Source organism: Halichoerus grypus, chromosome 11 (assembly GCF_964656455.1).
Source record: "Halichoerus grypus chromosome 11, mHalGry1.hap1.1, whole genome shotgun sequence".
Classification (NCBI taxonomy): Eukaryota; Metazoa; Chordata; class Mammalia; order Carnivora; family Phocidae; genus Halichoerus; species Halichoerus grypus.
This window is the reverse complement of record NC_135722.1, coordinates 57,402,003-57,423,881: the sequence shown is the minus strand read 5'-3', so window position 1 is coordinate 57,423,881 and position 21,879 is coordinate 57,402,003. Positions and strand designations below refer to the sequence as shown.

Below are 21,879 nucleotides of genomic sequence, written 5' to 3'. Positions count from 1 at the left end.
TGGGTCCAGGCCCACATTGCTCTTTTTATTCTAGACTGCATAATTGGCCCTTGCAGACAGAGGTTAATTTCCCACCGTGAATTCCCTACCAAAGTAGCATGGGTCCTGGGGGGAAACCAGAGGAGAAATTGCTTCCAGGTGCCACTTGGTCGCCTCCAATGGCTGTGAGGGAGGCCATGTGGGGAATTGCAAGGAGCAAGGGCTTTGGAAGTATACATACCAGGGTTTGAGCTGAGCCATTCACCAGCCAGGTGCCCTAGGGCTGGTGGTCTGATCTCAAGCTTTCAGTTTACTCATCTGTAAAATAGGGATATACCACCCTATGAACCATGGTAAGAGATATAACAGGCCTGGCACACACCTTGTTGTTATATGAACAGACCTTCAGCAAATAACCTTGCCTCTTGGTTGCTAGGTTCAATTCTGTCACCATCTGCTTCTTTCTTCCTCTGGGAATTCCTCCTGGGTAACCTGCCTTCTAGATATTTCGTCTCTCTTAATAGGAAGTAATAATGAATACTTTTTCTTTTAACCTCAAAGGATATGTGAAGTTTAAATGAGAGAAAACACAGAGACATTTAAAAGCTCTACATTAGGGGCGCCTGGGTGGCTCAGTCATTAAGCTCTGCCTTCGGCTCAGGTCCTGATCCCAGAGTCCTGGGATCGAGCCCCTCATCGGGCTCCCTGCTCCGCGGGAAGCCTGCTTCTCCCTCTCCCACTCCCCCTGCTTGTGTTCCCTCTCTCGCTGTGTCTCTCTCTGTCAAATAAATAAATAAAATCTTTAAAAAAATAAATAAATAAAAACTCTACATTAAATATTCCACCAATGTTTCTTAGCAGGGCTCTACAGGCATTTTGGATAAGACATTGTTAATGTTCCAGGGTATTAGGTACCACTACCAGCCTCCTTGGTCATCATGACAACCAAGAACCACTTCCAACAACTCCAGTGGCACGTGACACCCAACACACACACACACACACACACACACACACACACACACATCCCATGCCCCATCCGAGAAACCACTACCATGTGATGACCTGATCTCCCCTGCTCAGAGCCTATTTGTGTCCTATGTCTAAAAAACATTTCTATAGAACCAGTATTCAGATGTAGAGCATTGTTTTTAATGTGTATCTACCTTTAATACCTTTTTTCTAATTACATAAGTAATACATGGTACTTGAAAAAGTCAATAGAGATGTGTGACAATAAAAAAAAATAGAAATCCTCAGCATTAACATTTTAAACATTTATACTATTTTATTATAAAAGTAATAAAACCACATGGTTAAAAATTCAAACAATGCTAAAGGGAATAAAATGAAAAGTAGGAGTCTTTACCATCAACCCAATCCCCTCATTAACAGTTTTATATGTATCTAGAAATTTCTGTCCAGAATTATGTGTGTGTATACTTTTTTCAGACACAAGTGGAATAATACACTCTATTTGCTGTTCTACAAGGTGGTGTTGCTTTGTTTTTTCAACAAATGATATATCTTGTAGATCACTCCCTAGCAACACATTTAAATCTTGCTCATTCTTTTTAACAGCTTCAGAATATTCCATGGAATATAGGGCCCTGGTTGTTCCCACCTCTTCCACGATTACAAACAGCGCTGCAGTGGAGACTGTTGTCAGTACCAGCTGCAAAGTGCTGTTATAGTTGTCAGTGGTAATAAGAGGATAGAGACTCAGCGCAGGTGGGAGGACGCACCCAGGTGATGCCTGGCTGAGCAGGAGAGACTGGTAAGCCCATGATGGGATGGCCACACTCAGCTCGGCCACTCTGTCACTCAGTGGCCTTGAGCGGGCCTCTTTGGGCCATAGTTTCCTGAGCTATAAAATTAGGGAGAGTGAAACAAAATTACTTTTATACCTCTAACGTATCTGTGAGTCTAAACCTGTGAAAATAAGTTCTAAAATGATGCTGTGATCCAATAATGGAGGCGGGAGTGCGAAATCCTCATTTTTATACTTTCCACTAGGCCCTGGCTATGTTCATTAAACAGTGAAGCTTAGAAGAGAGGGAGCCTTTGGGAAGGGTCCAACCTGGGACAAAAGGACTGGAAAATCCCTATGAGGTTAGCGCAGAGGAACTGGGGCTTTTTAATCTGCAGATAGAAAGACCAAGCTGTGATTTAATTACTCTCTGTGAATATATAGAAGGGCTTCTTTAAAGAGAGTTCTTTTTTTTTTTAAGATTTTATTTATTTATTTGAGATAGACAGAGATAGGGAGAGAGAGCATGAGCAGAGGGGAGACGGAGAAGCAGGCTCCCCACTGAGCATGAGCCCGATGTGCGGCTTGATCCCAGGACTCTGGGATCATGACCTGAGTGGAAGGCAGAGGCTTAACGACTGAGCCACGCAGGCGCCCCTAAAGAGAATTCTTAACCCTTGTTCTTCATGTTCTTGGAAGATGAAGCAAAAGAGAAGGAGCTGAAATGAAAGCGGTAGAAATTTGTGTAGAATGGAAAGAGACTTACTTGATGATTAGGAGTAAACAAAAAGTAGAAAGCAGAAGTTGCTACCAAAGAATATTGTGTGGGTCTCAAACTCTGAACACATTTGAACGTAGTTAAAACATCTGCCTAGAGACAGAAAGACCGGGCCAAAATATTTCCAGTTGCTCGCTCTCCACCGTCCTGTGATTCTTCCAGTCTTTAAATGCTAGTTTCCTGGTTAATGTCAACAGAATCAGACACATCTTGACACTAATGATTAACATTCTAATGAAAAGAGTTGGTGTCAAACACAACTGAACTATTGATATGCTCTGGGGTCCAATAGGGCTAATTTATTAGTAAACAAGTTGGAAATTTTTATCCTTCCTTGTGAGATTTGACATTATTCGGGCCTATAGCACTAAGGTAAAGAGGATACAGCTGAAGTAGGCAGTGACAGAGCTGGGCCTTAGCTGTGTGGCTACAGCACAAAAATAAAAAGCCAAAGGGAATCATAAAGACCAGAAAACAACTAAAGACCAGGCTATCTGTTGAGAAACAGCCACTTGAATCTCGGCCCTCAGGCAGGACAGAGATTATTAACTTTGTGGTTCCTTCAAGATTTTAACTCATATGTAAGGGCTGCTCGTTACTTAATCCAAATGACCCTTCCCTTATGTGTTAGTTTTCAAGTGTAACAAAATACCCCAAAATTTAGCCACTTCAAACACAAACAACATGTATTATTTCACACAGTTTTTGTGTCAGGAAATCCTGAACATCTTTGCTGGGTCGTCTGACTTGGTGTCTCAGCCAGGGTGACAGTCATCTGAAGACTTGACCGGAGGATCTGCTTCCAAGCTGACAAACTGATGCCAGGTGTCGGCAAGAGACCTCGGTTTCCAACCACAAGGACGTCTCTATCGCAGCTTGCGTGTCCTCACAAAATGGCCGCTGATTTTCCCTGAGAACAAGGGATCTAAGCAAACACAAGGAGAAAGCCACAATGTCTTTTAGTGCCTAGCCTTGGAAGTCACATTCTGTATTTCCACATATGCCATTGGTATCCCAGCTCAGCTTTACTGCATGGGAGAGAACATCAGAAAGTGAAGATCAACAGGGGCCATCTTGGAGGCTGGCTCCCACAACTTACATGGGCATTTCTTGTGTTGTCAGGGTAATAGCACAGCTGATAGAGACCCCCAGACCTGGCCAAGTCCTGGCCTTATGTGGGTGAGTGTCCTGAGGCAAAGAATATAACCTGTCTTACCATCAGCCTCCTCGTCTATCAACTATAGTACCTGTTCACAAAGCTGCTGTGAGATTGTATGAGACTGGCTACACGAAGTGCCTCACACAGTGCCTGCGGTACAGAAATTGGCCTGTGACAGTAACTACCAGCTTTATTATTTTGAGTACTTTCACTCGATCATATTTCCAGATTTGCATTTTTATTTGCACCCCTTAATAATTTTTTGAGGACTAACTTGCATACCTTAAAGTGTTTAAGTATGCACTTCAATATACAGCTAGGTGATATTTTACGACGTCGCCATCTCTGTAGCCATAACCCTAATCAAGATAGAGAACATTTTCATCAACGTTTCCCTCGCACATCTACCCACCCTGAGACTATGACTACGGTGGCTTCTATAGATATTGCTTAGTTTTGCCTGCTTTTGAATTTTATAGAAATAATCACACCGTGTATACTTGTATCTGGCTTCTTTTACATAACGTAAATGAATCTCTGAAAATCTGTGAGATTCATCATGTTGTTGCATTTACCAGTAGGTCTTTTTAGTTGCTGTGGAGCTTCCCATTATATTAATATACTACAGTTTATTTATCAGTTCACCTGTTGATGGGCATTTTGCATTGTTTTGGACTCTTATGAATAAAGCTGCTATGAGCAGCACTGTTATTATATCATCCTCATCACAGAGTAGGCTAAGAATACAAAAGTATCCAGCTGGAATACTCTGATGATAGAGATGTGATAGAGAGGAAACAATAAATTAGCTCTTGCTGTTGCTCTTGTTATTATTATTCCTGAAATTTATTAAGCCTTTTCTGTGGGCCAAGCATTAGACTGTGTTTTATATTCTTTTTCCTATTTAACCCTCTCAGAACCCATATGAGGAAACATAATTTTATCTCCATTTGACAATTGAGGATACCGAGCTCAGAGAGGCTAAGTGGTTTGCTTAGGATCAAATTGACAGTAACCCAAAGACTGGAGACAAATTCTGCCCACTGACTCCGGAGCCCAAAGCCACTATGCCAGGAGCCAGGAGACCTGTATTCAGGTTCCCTGATCCACTTACAATGTGACAGGTTCCCATGTAAGCTCCCCAAATGACAGCCCCCTCACTTGAAAGCAGGATGGTCCTCCCTATGACCACAGAGGGATACAACTTTTAGGAGAATAAGATATAAAAGCACTTAGCTCAGTGTCTGGAATGTAAGTGTTTGATTAATGTCAGTGTTCTTCCTTCTGAAAAATTATAACATTTGACTGTTAGAGATATCTTTGGAGTTTGAAAGAACCTTCAGAAATCTCAATTCATTCCTTCAACAAACAGCCAAATTAAAATTTCCTGGAAACCCCAAATTTTATCCCCTTTTTTCTGCCCCAACATCCCTGCATCTCTATTCCGAGAGGACAAAGAGCACAGAAGAGGGGATTGCTCTTAGTATATCCAAAATGAAAATCAAATTTTCCGAAGGGATTGTATCCTTCTCCAGTTACACTCTGGAGGGAGGCTAGGGACCTGGAAGGAAAGAAAAGGCCCCATCAGAAACAGAGGGTCTCCTGAGAGCACATGGGAGGAGCACAGGGTGGTGCCCCTGTTTTGTCTGTGTGCGCCTCTGTGCTGGCCCCTGGACCCGGAGCGAGCCTGGGGGGATCTGATGACAGGAAAACAATTCAGGAAGTTTGCTGATCTTCACTGAACCCCGAAGCCATAAAGAAAAAGACTGAGAAATGCAAGGTAAGCATTTCTGCATGACAAGAAGAAACAACACAACATAAGCGATGTCAAAGGAAACTGGAGAAATATTTGCGTTATATAAAATGTATTAATTTTTAACATACAGAATGTCTGATAATCAATAAAGTGGAAACATGAACAACCAAATGAAAAAAAAAATGTGCAAATACCCATGTGGCAATTCACAGATACCTAAATATAAATATCTGATAAACATTACAAAATGCTCCAGCTCTAATAAAGGAATGAATATTAAAATAACTTTAAGATATTTTACATCTACCGAATAAGCAAGGATCAAAAAGGTTCTGTGTTCCAATCCCTGTGCTAGGCCGCCCTGGTACTGTCATTGATATTAATGCCACAAAACCACCTCCTCGGCTGCCTGATTGTCGGACCTTGGGCTCATTCTGTCACCTCTCCAGGCCCTGGTTCCTCTTGTGTAAACCTGCAGGTAGGACTAGGAGAGCTTTGCTCCTCGTAAGCTTCACAGAGAAGTGATCTGGAGCTCAGGCTGTGTGACGTTGGCCAAGCTGACTGACCCCTGCAAGGCCGAGTGTCCTCATCGCTGATGGGGGTGACCAAGGTCCCTACCTCATAAGATCGCTGTGAGGATTCAAATGGATGCAGTGGACGCATGTCTCTACGCAGCTCGGTACAACATCTGGCAAAGAGAGAGTCCCCAACAGTGGTAACTGTTATTATCACTGTTGCTATGAACCAGTCATCCTTTTCTCCTGCGTGAAAGTCCTCGGAAAGCAAAAGATGCAGCTATTAGGGCAGAAAGCCTGAGGGCAGTTCCTTTCAGAAAACCAAAGACTGAGAAAATGTAGTCACTTAACCTTCTGTGAACTTCTCTCCTCTCGTCTACTAAATGGGGGTAATAAGGAGAACTTCTGAGGGTTGATATGAGGATTAAGTGGAAGAGCGTAAATCGGTCTTGCTAGTTTTCATTATTGGAGCTCTAAGAGAGCTGAGGGGGCAACCCGTGTGACTGTAGTAATTTTCAGCTGAAGAGACCCAGAGAAGTTCAGCGGCTTAATTCAGGTGACACAACCTAGTTGCTACCAGATGCTGGGTCCCGGAGCCCCGGGAGGAAGAGCAGGCCCTGGATTCTCGGATTCTCCCAGAGGCCTGTACATGGTCTGAAACCCTCCTCTGTCCAGCTCAGCTGTTTACCAGTTCCCCGCCCTCTCCCCCAGACATACCCGACTGGTCATACTCTGCACCTGCAGTTCTCTCTGCCCAGGACTCTGAAACCAGCCCAGCCCCGTGCACACACATGCACACACCACACACAATGCCCCTTCCATCCGGCCAACTCCTGGTTTACCTTTAGGCTTCTACTTAAACATCACTTCCTATAAGAAGGTGCCTTTGTACTTCAAGGTCTCAATTAAGGATCTGTTCTTTGTGTTCCCTACTCCCATAGCGCCGTGGGGTAATTGCCTCTTCTGGGGATTCTCAAAGGCAAGCAGGACCCAGTCAGATACCCGTCCATGACTCTACTGGGGTGCTGGCTGCAGTCCCCTGTGGGGTCACTGAGAACTGAGTGGCAGGATCGAGTTGGCAGCACACTCCGGGGGGAGGGGGGGCTTCGCCTTCTTCCCCAGGAGGGTGGCACTCCCCTCCTCTGAATATGCCAGTGTCCTGTGACCAGCTCACCCTCCCAGCCCCACAGACCGCTGGACTCTGGAGGTCAGAACATCCCCAATGCTTTCCTATCCTGCAGGCACCTGTCTCTTCCCTCATTTCCCCACCAACATGAAATCCGAGGCAAATGCAGTCTGTGTGTGCCAGCACTAAAGTCAAGGTATGCTGCTTCCCAGGTTCTTCCCAAGAAATGCCTGAGAAGCTTTATACCCAAGCTTCGCCCAGTGCCCGCCCTTCCGTAAAGCAAGAAATCCCATGTGTCAGCAGAGTTCAGACTCTGCCATCCAAGGCGTTTGGCTGGTTCTGAATTCCTGGGCTTGAGACCCTGAGTGGTTTTACCTCCAAAATACAGACTCTTTTCTCCCCGGACCAAAAGAGAAACCAAAATAGCCAACACTTTTCTTTCTTTTCCAACCCAATGCCCTCAGTGAGGGTGACCAGCCTTCTGGGCAGCCTTGGAGATAGCGCCTTTTCATTAACTAGTGTTGATTTCTGGTGCCATTTCTGAGGTCCAGTTTCCCACCACAATACCACTGATCTCAGCATGGCTGCAAAAACATGAGTACAGTCTACCCACTTGGGTTCAATCCTGCTCCTCCTCTTGAGAACTGAGTGAGCTCAGTCTTTTCTGGAGCTCATTTTCTTGGTCAGTAAAATGGAAACAGTAGTATCTACATCATAGAGGTGTCACGGGACTAGAAGAGATGATGTGCACAAAGGCTCCTTTTATATAAATGACCACCAGCTGAAGAAAGCCCATGCTGGCAAGACAGGGTGGTGGCTAGATACAGTATGGGCTCCGGAGTCAGACCTGGCGTTGTGATTTGTAGATCCTGAGTACGTCACTTGGCTTCTCTGTGCCTCCACTTATTCATATGCAAAAGAGGGCTTCTATATTGTGAGCTCCACAAGGACAGTGTTATGGGTTGACTTGTGTCCCCTCCAAAGGGATATGTTCAGGTCCTAACCCCTGGTACCTCAGAATGTGATCATACGTGGAAATAGGGTTGTTACAGATGTAATTCGTCAGGCGAGGTCATCCCGTAGTAGGGAGGGCTGCTAAGCCAATCTGACTGGTGTCCTTACAAGAAGACAGCCCTGTGAAGGCAGAGACGCACATGGGGAGAAGGCCATGTGACAGCAAAGGCAGAGATTAGAATGGGCAAGTACAAGCCAAGGAACAGCCAGGATTGCCAGCAAACTGCCAGAAGCCAGGAAGAGGCAGGGAATGATTCCCCTACAGGTTTCAGAGGGAGGACGATCCTCCTGACACTTTGTTTTTGGATTTCTGGCCTCTACAAGTGCGAGACAGTAAATTCCTGCGGTTTTAAGATAGTCTGTGGTGCTCAGTTATGGCAGCCCTAGGAAACCAATACAGACAGGAGCTCTCCCTGCCTCTGCTTCCAGTGTGTCCCCAGCACCTAGCAGGGAGCCTGCCGTGCGGGGGCCCCTCAGTGATCTGTTGAGTGAGTGAATGATGCTTGCTGTGAGCGTTACGCTGGAGAGTGCGTGCGAGGTAATTAGCACAGTGCGTGGCACACGGGGTGTTTGGTAAATGTTCATTCCTTCCCCTTCTCTCATCTCAAAGGCTCCTTTCTGCACAGAGTGTATTTTAGGATAAAAACAAGCACGGTTTTCTTCTAATGTTTGCCTAAAACCTCCTAAAGGGCCCCCAGCTTTGAGAATCTACATCTGGGGAAATTCTCAGTCTGATCTGAGGGAGACCTGGTCACTGGGGGCCAAGATTTGGGCAGACGTTTCTCCACCTGTCCATTCTCCCCCTGCACCTCATTGATTTTTTTCATGGTTTTTTTGAGATTGCTTTCCTTGATTTTTCAAAAATTTCCTGGAGTGATGGTAGAGGAATTTCCAGAAAGCTTGGCCCTTACTATGTTTGTGCTTTCAAAAAAAAATTCATAAAGCTTTGTAGAAATCCAATGGGAGCAGAGGCTTTGGTACAGTGAGCAAGGTCAGGGAAAGCTGTCTAGAACCAGGGCATTTTGAGAGGAAAACCAGGTGAGGAACATGCCTCTCAGTATATGGTCACTATATGCTTATACCATAGGATTTTCTGTTATTTTTTAAAAACTTTCTGTTGAAATATAATCAATACCCAGAGAACTGCACAAATGATAAATGGCCCTGGCTTTATTTTATATGGGTATCTTTTTTTCCTGGGTAATTTTTGTCCAGTTCATTGATGATACTTATCTCGACTCCCCCATTAAGTCTCTATGGAAGATTGAATTCTAGTGGTGGGCTCAGGTGGCCTGGGTTGGAAGCCCAGTTCCATATTTGCTGGCCCTGTGGCTTTGAGCACACTGTGTAACTTCTTTAAATGTTATTGCCCAGCACCCACCCCCCGGCCCCCCGCATGGCTGATGAGAGATCAAGGAAGTAAACCCTTGGATTTACAAATGCACATTCTTGTGTTGTTCATTATTATTTATTTGGGTGATTTTAGTGGGATAGTGTGGGCTTAAGGTCCATCCAAACAAGGCCCAGAACCCAGGCTTGTTCCGCGCCCCCCCTCCCCCACATACACACACACCAGCTAGGCAATCTTGAGCAGGCTCTCTTGAGCCTCAGATTCTGCATCTGTCAGCTTGGAGAGATCTAACACCTCTGCAGGGGTTGTGAGGATTGAGGTGATGTATATAAGGACACACAGTAGGTACCCAATTAATATCAGTTCCCTCCCCTACCTCCAGCAACTAGGCCCTTCTTCCTCCACAGCTCCCTACCTCTTACCTCTTTCCTCTGTACTTAATTCCTCCACCATCCGCCAGTATTTGAGTAGAAGTGAAGCTTGACAGGCAGGTTGTGCTCTTGCCTTTGTCTTGGAGCCTGGAATTTTGCAGCTGTGTAAATTGAATCGGGGAAGGAAATATATATAGGGAAATTACATATATACACGTATGTATGTATGAATTACAAATACATATATTAAAACCCAGGAAGTAATAAATGACTTTGAAAACAGCTGTTTGGAAGCACTTTCTTAATCAAATCTCAGTGTAAAAGTGCAAATCTTGAGCCTTTCTGTTGAACAGAGCACTCTGTGACCACAGATTGTTCAAGGCCTGCCATAAATTTTAGGGGTTCCTTGCTCAGGTTCACCGGCAGATTTGACAGGCTTAGATAATCCACCTTGCCTTATGCCTTCCCCTCCCCCACATCCCACAGAAAGTTGACCTGGACGGACCATCTTAAACCCCTTTGGACTAACTACTGGGAAAGGTTCAGAGAAGCTGTGAGAACCCTGGGGCTGTGGTTGACAATTGGAGTTCTGTGGGTTTCCCATTCCCCCCCACCCTCATCCCCCAACAACTCCCTCAACGCTCATCCGCCTCCTCTGGCACCCCTACCTCTCTCCCATGAAATAATGTGTTTCTTTCACCCATGCAACCAGGCTCCCTTCCAGGGGAAGGGCTGCTCTTGGCTCTGTATCCCCAGTACCCAATGAGGGCCTCACATGGCGAGGCTGCCTGGTGTACGTCTGCGGTTAGTAATCAAAGGGAGGTGGGGGTTGGCTACCACTGTTGATCATCTGCCCATCGTAGGTCCCAGAGATGCATGGTTGCTCTTATTTACTCTTCACAGGACCCCTGGAAATTAGGCTCAGATCCTGAAGATCCCAACACTCTAAAAGGTGAAGCAACCTGCCCCAAATCACAATAACCAGTTCTAAATCCAGATCTTATATGATGCCCCTCCCCAAAGTCGGGGTCCCACTTAGCCCCTTACTAGTTGTATGTCCCTGCACAAGTCACATCACCCCTCCTAGCCTCAGTTTTTCTGCCTGTAAAATGGGGATGATGCTCAGAACCTCACTTGAATGTAGAGAGGATAAAATACAATCAGGGATGTGAAAATCCTGTGTAAAGTATAAAGTAAATACTGTTCACATGTAGGTATTGTTTTTATTAGTAGCTGAGTCAGTTAAAATAGATTCCAGTAGGTTCTAGGTACCTAGAACCTGTATGAACCTATAGAACCTATGCGAATACCTATATGAAGTCACTTCGTGGGCTGTGGACATATGGATACAGATAAGACCAGCCCCTGCCCTCAGGGAACTCACTAAGAAAAACACATAGGCATGGTGGCCTTCAGTTTGTGGTATTTGCACGTCTGTCTTCTGGACCCTCGCAGCCTCTCAGGGCTCATTTCCTAGCACTCTCCTCCTTACACCCCTCCATGTATATGGGGAGCCCTCACTTTTCCAAACTTCTCATTACACCACTTCACTTTTATGGAAAGATCTACATTACTACCTGTTTTCGTTCACTGAAAGAAATCCAAAGAGGACTTTCACTTTTACCAAAAAAGGCTAAAAGCCAAATAGGGTTCAGTTTGCTTTGCAGTGAGAGCCCTTATCCAGGCAGTGTGTACCCTGAGCAGCAAGGGTGGCCGCCAGACTCCTCCCCGGGGCCTCAGCAGCTCAGCATCAGGCCGCCAGAGCTTTGAACCGTGTCTGTGGGCATCTGGGCTTCCTCTCAGTTTATTCTGGGCCGCCATTAGCAAGATGTGTCCTAAGGTATCAGAAAAGCCTAAGAGAGGTTATTTCGGGGTCTGGGAATGCTCAAAAACTTTTCCATAGAAATGGATGGTAATTGCTTCTTTATGCCCTTTTGGCTTAAGCTCTTTCACATGGGGGTGGGGGATGAGACATGGTGACCTGCCCTGGCTTCCTTGCTGCCCCTCAGTTGCTAGGTCCTCTGTCTGGAAAGCTCTTCCCCCAGACGTTTGTGTGGCTCACTCCTTCACTTGTCTCATGTCTCTGCTTAAATATCACCTCCTCAGAGAGGCCTTCCCTGAATATCCTACTTAAAATAGCACACCCATCCCATCACTCCAAACCTCTCATTGCACTTGACTTTCCTTCACAGCATCTACCACCACTCAATCTTGTTCTGTATGATTATTTGCTTACTTGTTGATTTTCCTCCTCTACTGAAAGACTTCTGAGGGCAAGACTTTGTCTTCCATGCCTCCATGCTTAGACCAGTGCCTGGCACGAGATAGGCACGAAATAAACATTTGATGAAAGAATCAAGGCCTATCACTAAGTAAGAAGAAGACAAATGGCTCAGTTTTAAAATGAGGATCTGAATAGACATTTCTCAAAGAAGATATACAAATGGTCAGTAAGTACATGAGAAGATGATCAATATCATAGCCATCGGGAAATGCAAATCAAACGAGATGCCCCTTCATACCCACTAGAATGGCTATAATCCAAAAGTCAGATAATAAAAAGTGTTGGAAAGAGGGGTAGGAATTGGAACTCTCAACCACTGCGGGTGGGAATGTAAAATGGTGTAGCCACTGAAAAACAGTCCAGCAGCTCTTCAAAAGGTTGAACAGAGTTACTTTGATCCAGCATTTCCACTCCTAGGTATCCACCCAAGAGAAATGAAAACGCACGTGCACACAAAAACTTGTACACAAATGTTTGTAGCAGCTCCTTCAGAATTAGCCAGAAAGTAGAAACGACCCAAGATTCCATCAACTGATGAGTGGATAAACAAAATGTGGCCTGTCCATACAACGCAGGGTCATTCGGCAGTAAAATGAAATGAAGTTCTGATCCATATTACAACATGGATGAACCTCAAAAACATTATATTAAATGAAAGAAGCCAGCCATGTCATGGGATTCCATTTATATGAAACGTCCAGAAGAGGTAAATCCATAGAGACCGAAAGTAGATTTGTGTGATTGCCCAGGGCTCCAGGGTGTTGGACGGAAATGAGGTGTGACTGCTAATAAGTACGGGGTTTTTTTAGGGGGGTGATGAAAATATTCTAAAATTGACTGTGGTAAAAAAATAAAAAATAAAAATAAATAAATAAAATTGAACTGTGGTGATGGTTGTACTACTTTGTGAATATCCTAAAAATCATTGAATGGTACACTTTAAATGGGTGACTTGTATGGGTATGTGAATTATATCTCAATAAAGCTGTTATTACCCCAAAACCCAACGAATGTCCTCATTTAATACATCTGTATCAAACAAGGAGCCAAACTGGCTGACCACCCCTGAGTGCAGACCAAAGAGACCAAGGCACTCCCTTCTGAGTGTTGAGGTGGAGTGGCCCCAGGATACTGGGTCTCCCCAGGCAAACAGGTGAAAGCAAAGCTCCTTTCCTGGTGAATGCTTTAAAAACAAAAAATGGCCCTGAGAAACCTATGAAGAGGAGGGATGGAGATCAAATGAGCTGAGCCTGAGAAATTTACTGCGTCCTGTTTTCCAGAGGCCATTTTCCCAGCATAAGTCACAGAGACAGATGGCCCCAGACCTGCTTCTGAAAATAACCACTGTTGAGGAGAAGAGTGGAGAGTTGACTTAGTGGGAGCTGCCTAGCCGGGGGAGTAAGACCCACTAGATTTAACAGGCTGGAAAAGAAAGCAAGTCTGGGCCCAGCAGACTGCAGCTCTGCCGCGCTCATCCCAAAGGACCCAAAGCAGAAGCCGTTGTCTTTGCTACCTTCCTGTGTGTGTGTTTTCTCCTCTTTAAAACAACTTTTTTTTAAATCTCATTATCACATTTGCTCCTTGAAAAACTTGGAAAGTATAGAAAAATATCAAGAAAAAATAAAATGCATTCATAATTCTACTGCCTTAAGGTGACAGGCATCAACATTTTTGTGCAACTTGCACACATACACACACATAAACACATGGCAGAACTACTTTTATACAGTTTTGCCTCATGGTTTTTTATATCCTATTTCACGTGTCCCTAAACATTCTTTACAAACATGGCTGATAATGTCTGCATATTGACATTGTAGTGCTGTGCCTTAATTTACACAATTAGGCACTTTTAACATTAAAGATATTTTTCCTTTTTAACATTTTTTTAAAATTTTACTTTCTACTATTACAAATGATGTTGTGATGAATATTCTTATAAGTAATTCTTTTAAAAAGTCATGATTATGTTCTTGGGTAAATTGCTAGAAGTATAATTGCTCAGTTAAAAGGTTTTCACATTTTAAAAATCAGTCTATATCAAATTTGCTACCAATATCAGGGCGTAAAATATTGTTTGTACTTAAAACCAACATCTATCTTAGCACCTGCTAGATGCCTGGTATTTTCACATTTGTTTCATTTTCTCCTAAAGTCTTAAAAATAATTTTTAAAGTATAAGAAGAACGAATGATATGTGCTCATTGTACAAAAATTTGAAGATATAAAATCATATTTAAAAATGAAAAGCTGCTGATATCATTGATAACCCTTGTTAAAGGTTTTTTTCAGCCAGTCCTTTTTCCAATGCATTCATACAAATTTATTCATTCTCTAAATGTTTTATGAGCATTTACAGTGCTGAAGAAATTGACTTGCTGTTGTAACTGAAATCATTTTGATCCTGCACTCTGTTTATAGTCTCCTCGACTCCTCAGAATAACCCCCAAGGTGTGCACTCCTGTTACTCCTACGGAAGAACCTTAGAGTGTTCTAGTCTAAGTCCCCAATAGGGAAGGTGAAGCCGGAGCCGTCAGAGGACTTGGCCACGGTCCTGCGGCGCATTGTTGACCTGTACCCAGATCTCTCGGCCGTTAGTCCATGCAGCAGATGACAGCCTCTGATGTGGAACTGAATCTATACTGCCCTGAAACAGGGTAGCCACCTAATTAACTGTCCAAGTCAGTATGTTTTTAGAGTAAAGGTGGGGCACTATTGTTAATTCATTCAGGATAGCAGATGCAAATTGGGGCTGTCATGAACAAACAGAATGGATGGTCACTCGAGCTCTCTAGCTTCATTCAGATTTCTAGCACTTTGAAATCCTTTGCAGCAGCGGGTTTCAATCCATTTCAGATAACTATGGGAACCAGTTATTTAAAGCTTTTCTGAGCTGAGACTCTGATCTAGGCCAGGACACAGAGGTGAGCAGCTTGCCAGCCCGCAGTTAAGTTCCTGGTCCTCCAGCAGCCCCAAACCTTCTATCCGAAGGAGATCCCGGTTTTCCATCCTTTGCTCAGAGCTGAGAAGGACTTAACTTACTCAGTGAAGCAACTGGCTGCCCTGTTAAGAAGACATAGGTGTGAGGTTAGCATACGAGAAGAGAAGGAATGCATTTAGTTTTTAAGTGGAGGGACTAGAGTATTTCTAGAGAGGAGCCTTCATGGGAGGGACGAATTCATCAGCTCGGGGTTCCACAGGAGGAGGTACCTGTGTAGGTCTAAGGGTTTGTTTTGGTTTTCTCTAGGTGTCGTTTATTAATTGCTGTATGCTGGGCACTATGCTAAATGTTTTACATACAGGCTTCTAAAATGCAGGGCTGCCAGGTAAAAGGTTATTAGGAGGCCCTTCCAGTAATCCAGGGAACTGCCTGGGGAGAAAATGCCCTCTGTGCAGCACACAGCTAGTGCTCTGGCTTTTCAGATGGGACTCACACTTCCCCGCTGTGTCAGTAGGCTGTGATTTTCCCCATCATACCCTACATGCAGTTTAGCATAGATTAATAAGATTCTGTTTGGGTGTTTAGATGGATTTCTCAAGACTGCTGAGAAAAGTGTAAAAAAAGTGCCTTTTGTTCATGGTCTCACATTTCATGTGAGTAACAGATGTGTCCATCAGCTGGCCCTTCACGCCTCAGTCTCATGGCATACTCCAAAGACACTTAGAATCCAGAACGCTAGAAGGCTCTTCCTTGAGAACTGTCTTATCCTAGTTATAGGTTACATTTCAAATGCTAAAGCGGGCTACCATCGATTCACACAGAGATGTAACTGGAAATTGTTCTCTCTGCAGATCTCAGAATTCCCTTGTTGTGTGTTCTTTTCATAAATCACAGCTGCCTCCTTAACACTTTCCTCTTTTTATGACATTGACAAGTAATCTGCATTGATAAAGGTGTCATTGGCAGGCTTGCAGATCTGTCATCATTTATTCTCCAAAACCACCCTGTTCTTACTATAAAAGACCACAGCTGGCGGGATGGCAGAGAAAATCCGTGTTGGCTGAGCCCTTTCCATGAGACTGCTGGGCTCCTTACAAGCATCATAGCATCAATCCTCTCAGCAACCCTTTGCAGTGGGTATTAGCACTCCAGTTTTCAAAGGAGACAACAGAGACTAAGAGAAGTATCCACTCTAAGCTAGAACTAGGCTCACAGAGACCTTCTCTCAGGAAACATGGATGGCTCTCCTCTACCCTTCACTGGCCCCTTCGTTGTTGGAGTGAAGTCTAGGAAGGTTCAGGCCAATCATTCCATCTCGTTTCACCGTGGACACTGTGGAAAATTCTACAATACCAGGTCCCCTTCAGCTGATGACCAGGATACATGGGAGGGCAACTCTAAACCCTAATCCCATAGTCTGTTGGCATCAGGCTTCCTTATTTGCCTCCATAAACATGCATCTGCCCCCCCAACCCCTCCAGGGAAGGCGATCACGTGGACTTCCAACATCCTGGCTGAGCTGAGCCATTTAAAAAGGAGATCTAAGTGGCTGAGCAGATGCCTTAAGTTCAAAGAACAGATCCTTCTAAAGCACAGCCATGGTCTTGTCACCTTCCTGCTTTAAAAACTTCCATGACTCCCAGTTAAGGCATGACCTCCTTTTCTTTGTATTCAAGGCCTAAACCTACTGTTCAGAGACTTCTTTCTCACTGTTGTCTTTACAGAGACCCTTAGTGCCTTGAAGATACACTCCTTCCTTCCATCGCCCCTTCATGTAACAAGTTGTTACGGGTGCTTTCTATGCGTCAGACCCTGTGCCAGGCCCTGGGGGGCACGGTAAGGGGCCAGTCGGGCAGGCTAGTGGGCAATCACAGAAAGTAAACACCACAGGACAGGAAGTATTGTCACAGGGAAGGTACACAGAGCTGTGCGGGCACGCAGTGGGGGTGCCAAACCAAGGCTTGAGGCATCAGGACAGTCTTCCCAGGGAGGTGATGTGAGGTTGGGCCCTGAGGATGAGTGGGAGCTAGGGAGACATGTGGGGTGGTAGTGATGGGGAAGAGAGAAGAGGAAAAGGTGTGCTCAGGGAGAAAAACAGCATGGGCAAAACCTCGGGCAAACTTTATAGTTGTGTTCCTGGGGGTGCCATTCAAATAGATGCACTGTCAATAGTCCCCTAAAGTGGTGCAACTTGACAAACTTGGGCAAAAGGTAGAGCTGTGCGTTCATCCCCGCGAGTCTCAGCAGACTCAGTGAGAAGTTAATGGTAGCACACGAGACTTAAGAGGCCAAGGGGGATGGGCAACTTGCTGGAAGCCGGGCAAAGGATGAGGGCCTGAGGCTGGAGTAGTCTTCTCCCTGCTGAGGGTGCTCACGCCCTCATCCCTCCATCTCTTTCCACTGGGAGGCTCTGTGGCTCCAGAAAGCCTTTCTCCTTTCCTCCAGGTGAGATGTTATCTCACAGTCATGCACTGGGCTGTCTTCTACTCTGACAGGTCCCACTGCCACGCTTAGGACTCCACGTGACTCCTCCCACTGGCTCCTCCTCGACCGTGTCTCTCACAGTCTGTATGCCCCTCACCAGCCCAGTCAGTGGGTATCTAGCACATGTTTGTGGAATGAAGCAGTGTTTGAAGCATGCACGGCTCTTAAAAAGAGAAAAGATAAAATTAGGTTAGTGCCCCTCACTTTCTATATACATATTTGTGCATAGCACATCTAATGTTTATTAGGTGTTTATTGGCTGCCACACTGTTCTCAACATATTACTTGTTTTAACTCCTTTAATCCTCAAAGCAACCCTGTGAAATAGATGTTCTTTTTTATTTTATCTTTTAGTTTCCATTATATAGATGAAGAAATTGAGGCATAAAGGGTGAAGTAACTTGCCCACGGTCACGACTATTGAGCTAGCTAGTAGTGTAACTGGAATTCAAATGTAGGATCTGGCTCCCGAGCCCATACTGTTAATACCACCTTGCCTTGCTTCTGTAGGTGCCAAATTTGTACAGCAATGCATTTTATTACATGTGTTCCAAGCGCTAATAGATTATATGCATTATAAAATATATACAAAACAGATATTAGCAAGTGAGATTTAAAAATAAATATTTCTCATATTTTCTTGTGCCCAGGGGATGGTTCTGTGCACCCTACTTTGGGGCCACATAAATTAAAAGCAGCCGATGAATAAGAGGAAGGGAATTAATATGTTTCCAACAATATCTGTACCTCACAGAAACATCATGAGTTCTTGTGTACCTACTAAGGGCCTGGCGCTTTGTTAGGTGCTTGGAATGTCAGGCTGTGAATATTCAGAACTACCCCAGGACCTGAGGTGAGTGAGGCTTGGAGAGTGGATGAAAGCAGAAGAAACAGGCAGAAGGCCAGGCCACTGTGCTATTCCCAGCCTCAGGTCTCTGAAGTTTGTGATAGAACAATTTACTTAGTTCTGGAACTATTTATTTCATAAAGCTTGACAGATTTACTCAGGAAGAGGCTGTAACTAGCACCCTAGAACAACATATCGTGTTTCTTAACTTTTGTCTGAAATTCTAACAACTCAGCATGGTATGGTACTGGTTATCTCCAGCTCATCAGAAGCTCTGATTGGAGATTATAAGATGTCTTTGACTAATAAAAGAGGAGGAAATAAATGTATATTTGCTTAATAAATGCAGCCTGGTCGACAAAATCTTTCCAAAACTGGGACTGCAAGGGAAGCAGAATCATGAATGAGGTTCTTCCGGGGAGGGGGGAAGAGGTGGTTTCATTCAATTTAATGAACATTTGGTGAGCACTGACCCTACTTGCTCATGCATATTGTGTGCTCAGATATGGTATCTTTGGTCCTCGCAACAACTCTGTCAAAGGGGAGGGGTGCCTGGCATACTAACAACGAACTGGAAGTCATTTTCCCAAGATCATACAGCTAAAAGGGGACTAGGTCATGATGCAAACCCCAATCCTGTTGAACTCTAAAACCCACTCCAAGAATGTACTGTGCCCCAAGAATATGCCATATACTTTTATGTGGGAGACATAAGTACAGATAACTGCAAAGACAGTACGGCAAATGTGATAGCAGCACTAGATCAAGGCTAGAGAAAGGATTGATCACCTGAGAGTGCTGTGTAAGTAGTGTCAGGGACGGTTCTCACAAGGTGAATCGGGAAGGCTCGGTTTAGATGATTTTGAAGAGAATCCTAGCCCGGATTTTTTGGTAAAGAAACCAGAACACAGAGTCATGCAGAGGTGGTACCATGGTCATTGATCCCTGCTATCTCAACTGCTCTTAGTAAATTTCTCCTATGAACCAGATGGCATATACAGCATCTCTATAAAATGTCATCACACGTGGTGAGGCTCAGGGGTTGACATCAGAATCATGAAACCTACAGGATCCTGCAGGATTTGGTGGCTGTGAACTGAGACAGCATCTCTCTGTAGATAGATCACAAAAAGCTTTCTCCTCCCCCGCCCCCCAAATCAGCAGCTCTCTGTTCCATCTCTCCCTTAAAGCTCTGCCGAATTTTATGATGACATGTCCGGGCTGCATTATGTTTCCTAAGGTTCAGTCTCTTTGAAAAGCTGGATAGATCTGATTATGTTTTCAGCCTTCTATCAGTCAAGGTGGAAGAAAAGAAGCAGCCCTTGCTGTCAAGTGGATGCTTTGTCTTGTACTGTATACTTTTATATGTCTGTGCTTATGTTCCCTCTCTTGTGGATGATGTACTGCACATGTCTAAAGGCCAGCAACAGATCGAACTGCAAATTGTCTGATCTCAAAGGTCTTGTCCCAGGCCATCACCTTCTCCTTCTGAAGAGTTGGGAGTGTGCTCACAACACTGGACTTTTTTAGAATCAGAACCCTGACGTGGTAGAAACTTGGCGTCAAAACCTACTGACTTAGTGTATCTTGGAACTCACAGAATATTAATGTTCTAAAGTTACAGAATTATTTTATCTGAGATTATTAGAACTGGAGGATCCTAATGTTTTAGACACCTGCAACTCACTTATTTAGCAAATAGTTCATTAGTGCCTACTGCAGGCCGGGCACTGTGCTAGCCCCTGGGGGTACAGACGTGGAAAAGAGGCTAGTGCTCATGGTCTCAGGGAGTTGGCAGAGAATGGCAGCATTTAAAAATCTTAAAATGTTAGACTCTGAGAAAAGTAAAACATTAGTGTATTAAAATCCAGGGAAGGGGATCGTTCTGGATCGTTCTCTCCAGCTCTCTCTTTTATGAGTCCCGGAGCCTTTTCCAGGCATGTCCGATTAAAAATCTCACTAATAAGAACATCATTTCACTTCAGCGACATCACAGAATGGCCAGCTTGCAGGCGCTCAGCAATCACCCAGTGCGGGCAGTTCATTTTACCAGGGAGGCCACTGAGGCTCAGAGCGGGGCAGCTGTTTGATAGATAGCATGGCCCCCCAGAACCAGACCCCAGGTTTTCAGGCCTCTCTCAGAGAACAGGCAAAGCAGGAAGGGCTTCCCGTGTGTTTCCGAGGGGTGCCCTCTTTGCAAGCCATGCAGACTTTTGCTCCGAGGCCCTGCTTTTCAGAGTTTGCACCAACTACCTTTGCGGAGGCAATCAGCCCCGCCCCCCGACCACGTGTGCAGTAGATCGCCCAGTGTTGGGAGCCCCCTCCCCCGTTGATGCGTGTTTTATTTTGCTCCTTCCCCCTCCCCGTGTGCCTCAAAACCAATTTTCATTATTTTTTTCTGTCTGTGTTTGTCTTTGTGGTTCGCAGGTGCTCCCTTGCATTGTTCATCCGCTTCATCAACCCCTATTGAGCAGTCCCCCTCCCCGCCCCCCTCCCCTCCGGCCAATGAGAGCCAGAGGCGGTTGCTAGGCAGCGGTGTGGCCCAGCCAACCCCGGACTCAGACTCTGAGGAAGAGTTTGTCCCTAATTCATTCTTAGTTAAAAGTGGCTCCGCCAGCCTGGGGGTCGCAGCGAACGGTAAGTCCCTCTCTCTTCCTAACTTCTGTGGGTGTTGTGTGTGTGTGTGTGTTTTCCTTTCGTTGGCGATGCTGATTGTGTGTGTGTGTGTGCGTGTGTTTGTGTGTGTTTTTCCTTTCATTGGCGATGCTGATTAATCTGCCTGCTTGGGCCGCTTGCAGGGTAGGAGGGGCCTGGTGCATGGGGGGCTCGGGGTTGTCGGGGGCCTGGCGCGGCTCCGCGGCTCAGGCAGCCCCGCTCCTGCCCTGCTGCGCCGCTGGAGTGTGCGGGGGGGTCAGGGGGTTGCTGTCCGCACTCCGGTGACAGAGGTCGGGGTAGACAGAGCTGCCGGGACAGAGAAGCACAGACAGACGCGAGACAGAAGCGTCAGGTGGAGACCGGGGTTAGGCAAAGACACAGAAACACAGATCCAAACCGAAATAGAAAAGAAAGGTTAAAACACAAAGAGCACCGCTTGGCTACCTCCTCTGTGCCAGGGCTGTGGCCGCCACTACCCCTTGCCGCTTGCTTGGGGCCTCCTCACGACACAGCCGAAGAAACCGGTGCTATAGTGCCCCCATTAACCGGGAGAAAGCTGGGAGAAAGTGTACTACCTGGAGGCCAGTGCTGGCTTCCAAAGTTCTTGACTTTCACACTGCCAGGAGACAGAGGGCCCTGAAGTCCCCAGCAGCTGCAGGGCCGAATGGCTGGCTGCAGAGAGCCAGGGGGCTTAGGCCTGGATCTGCCCGTAATAAACACTGTTCTTCTAAGCTGTGCTCTGACTCTCTTAAGAAGAAGAGATATGGGAGGGTATGGGGGAAGAGCCCTAGGCTGACCTAGAGCTAGCAGACCCGGGTTTTAGTACTTGGTCAGGTGCTGTGTGACCTGGCTCAAGGTCCTTGCCCTCT

General features: G+C 45.3%; 1 protein-coding gene across 2 annotated transcripts in view; it reads left to right on the top strand.

Annotated features, from left to right (window-relative positions):
* TENM4 (teneurin transmembrane protein 4) overlaps positions 1–21,879 on the top strand; it is a 2,958,785-nt gene that overhangs the window by 2,657,325 nt on the left and 279,581 nt on the right. Inside the window, exon 14 of one of the 2 annotated variants that reach the window (XM_078058602.1) lies at positions 20,783–20,992. The exons of the other annotated variant lie outside the window; for it this stretch is intronic. Within the exon in view, the coding sequence (XP_077914728.1) occupies positions 20,783–20,992 (210 nt within the window). The remainder of the gene's footprint in view (positions 1–20,782; positions 20,993–21,879) is intronic. 2 annotated transcript variants of the gene reach the window in all.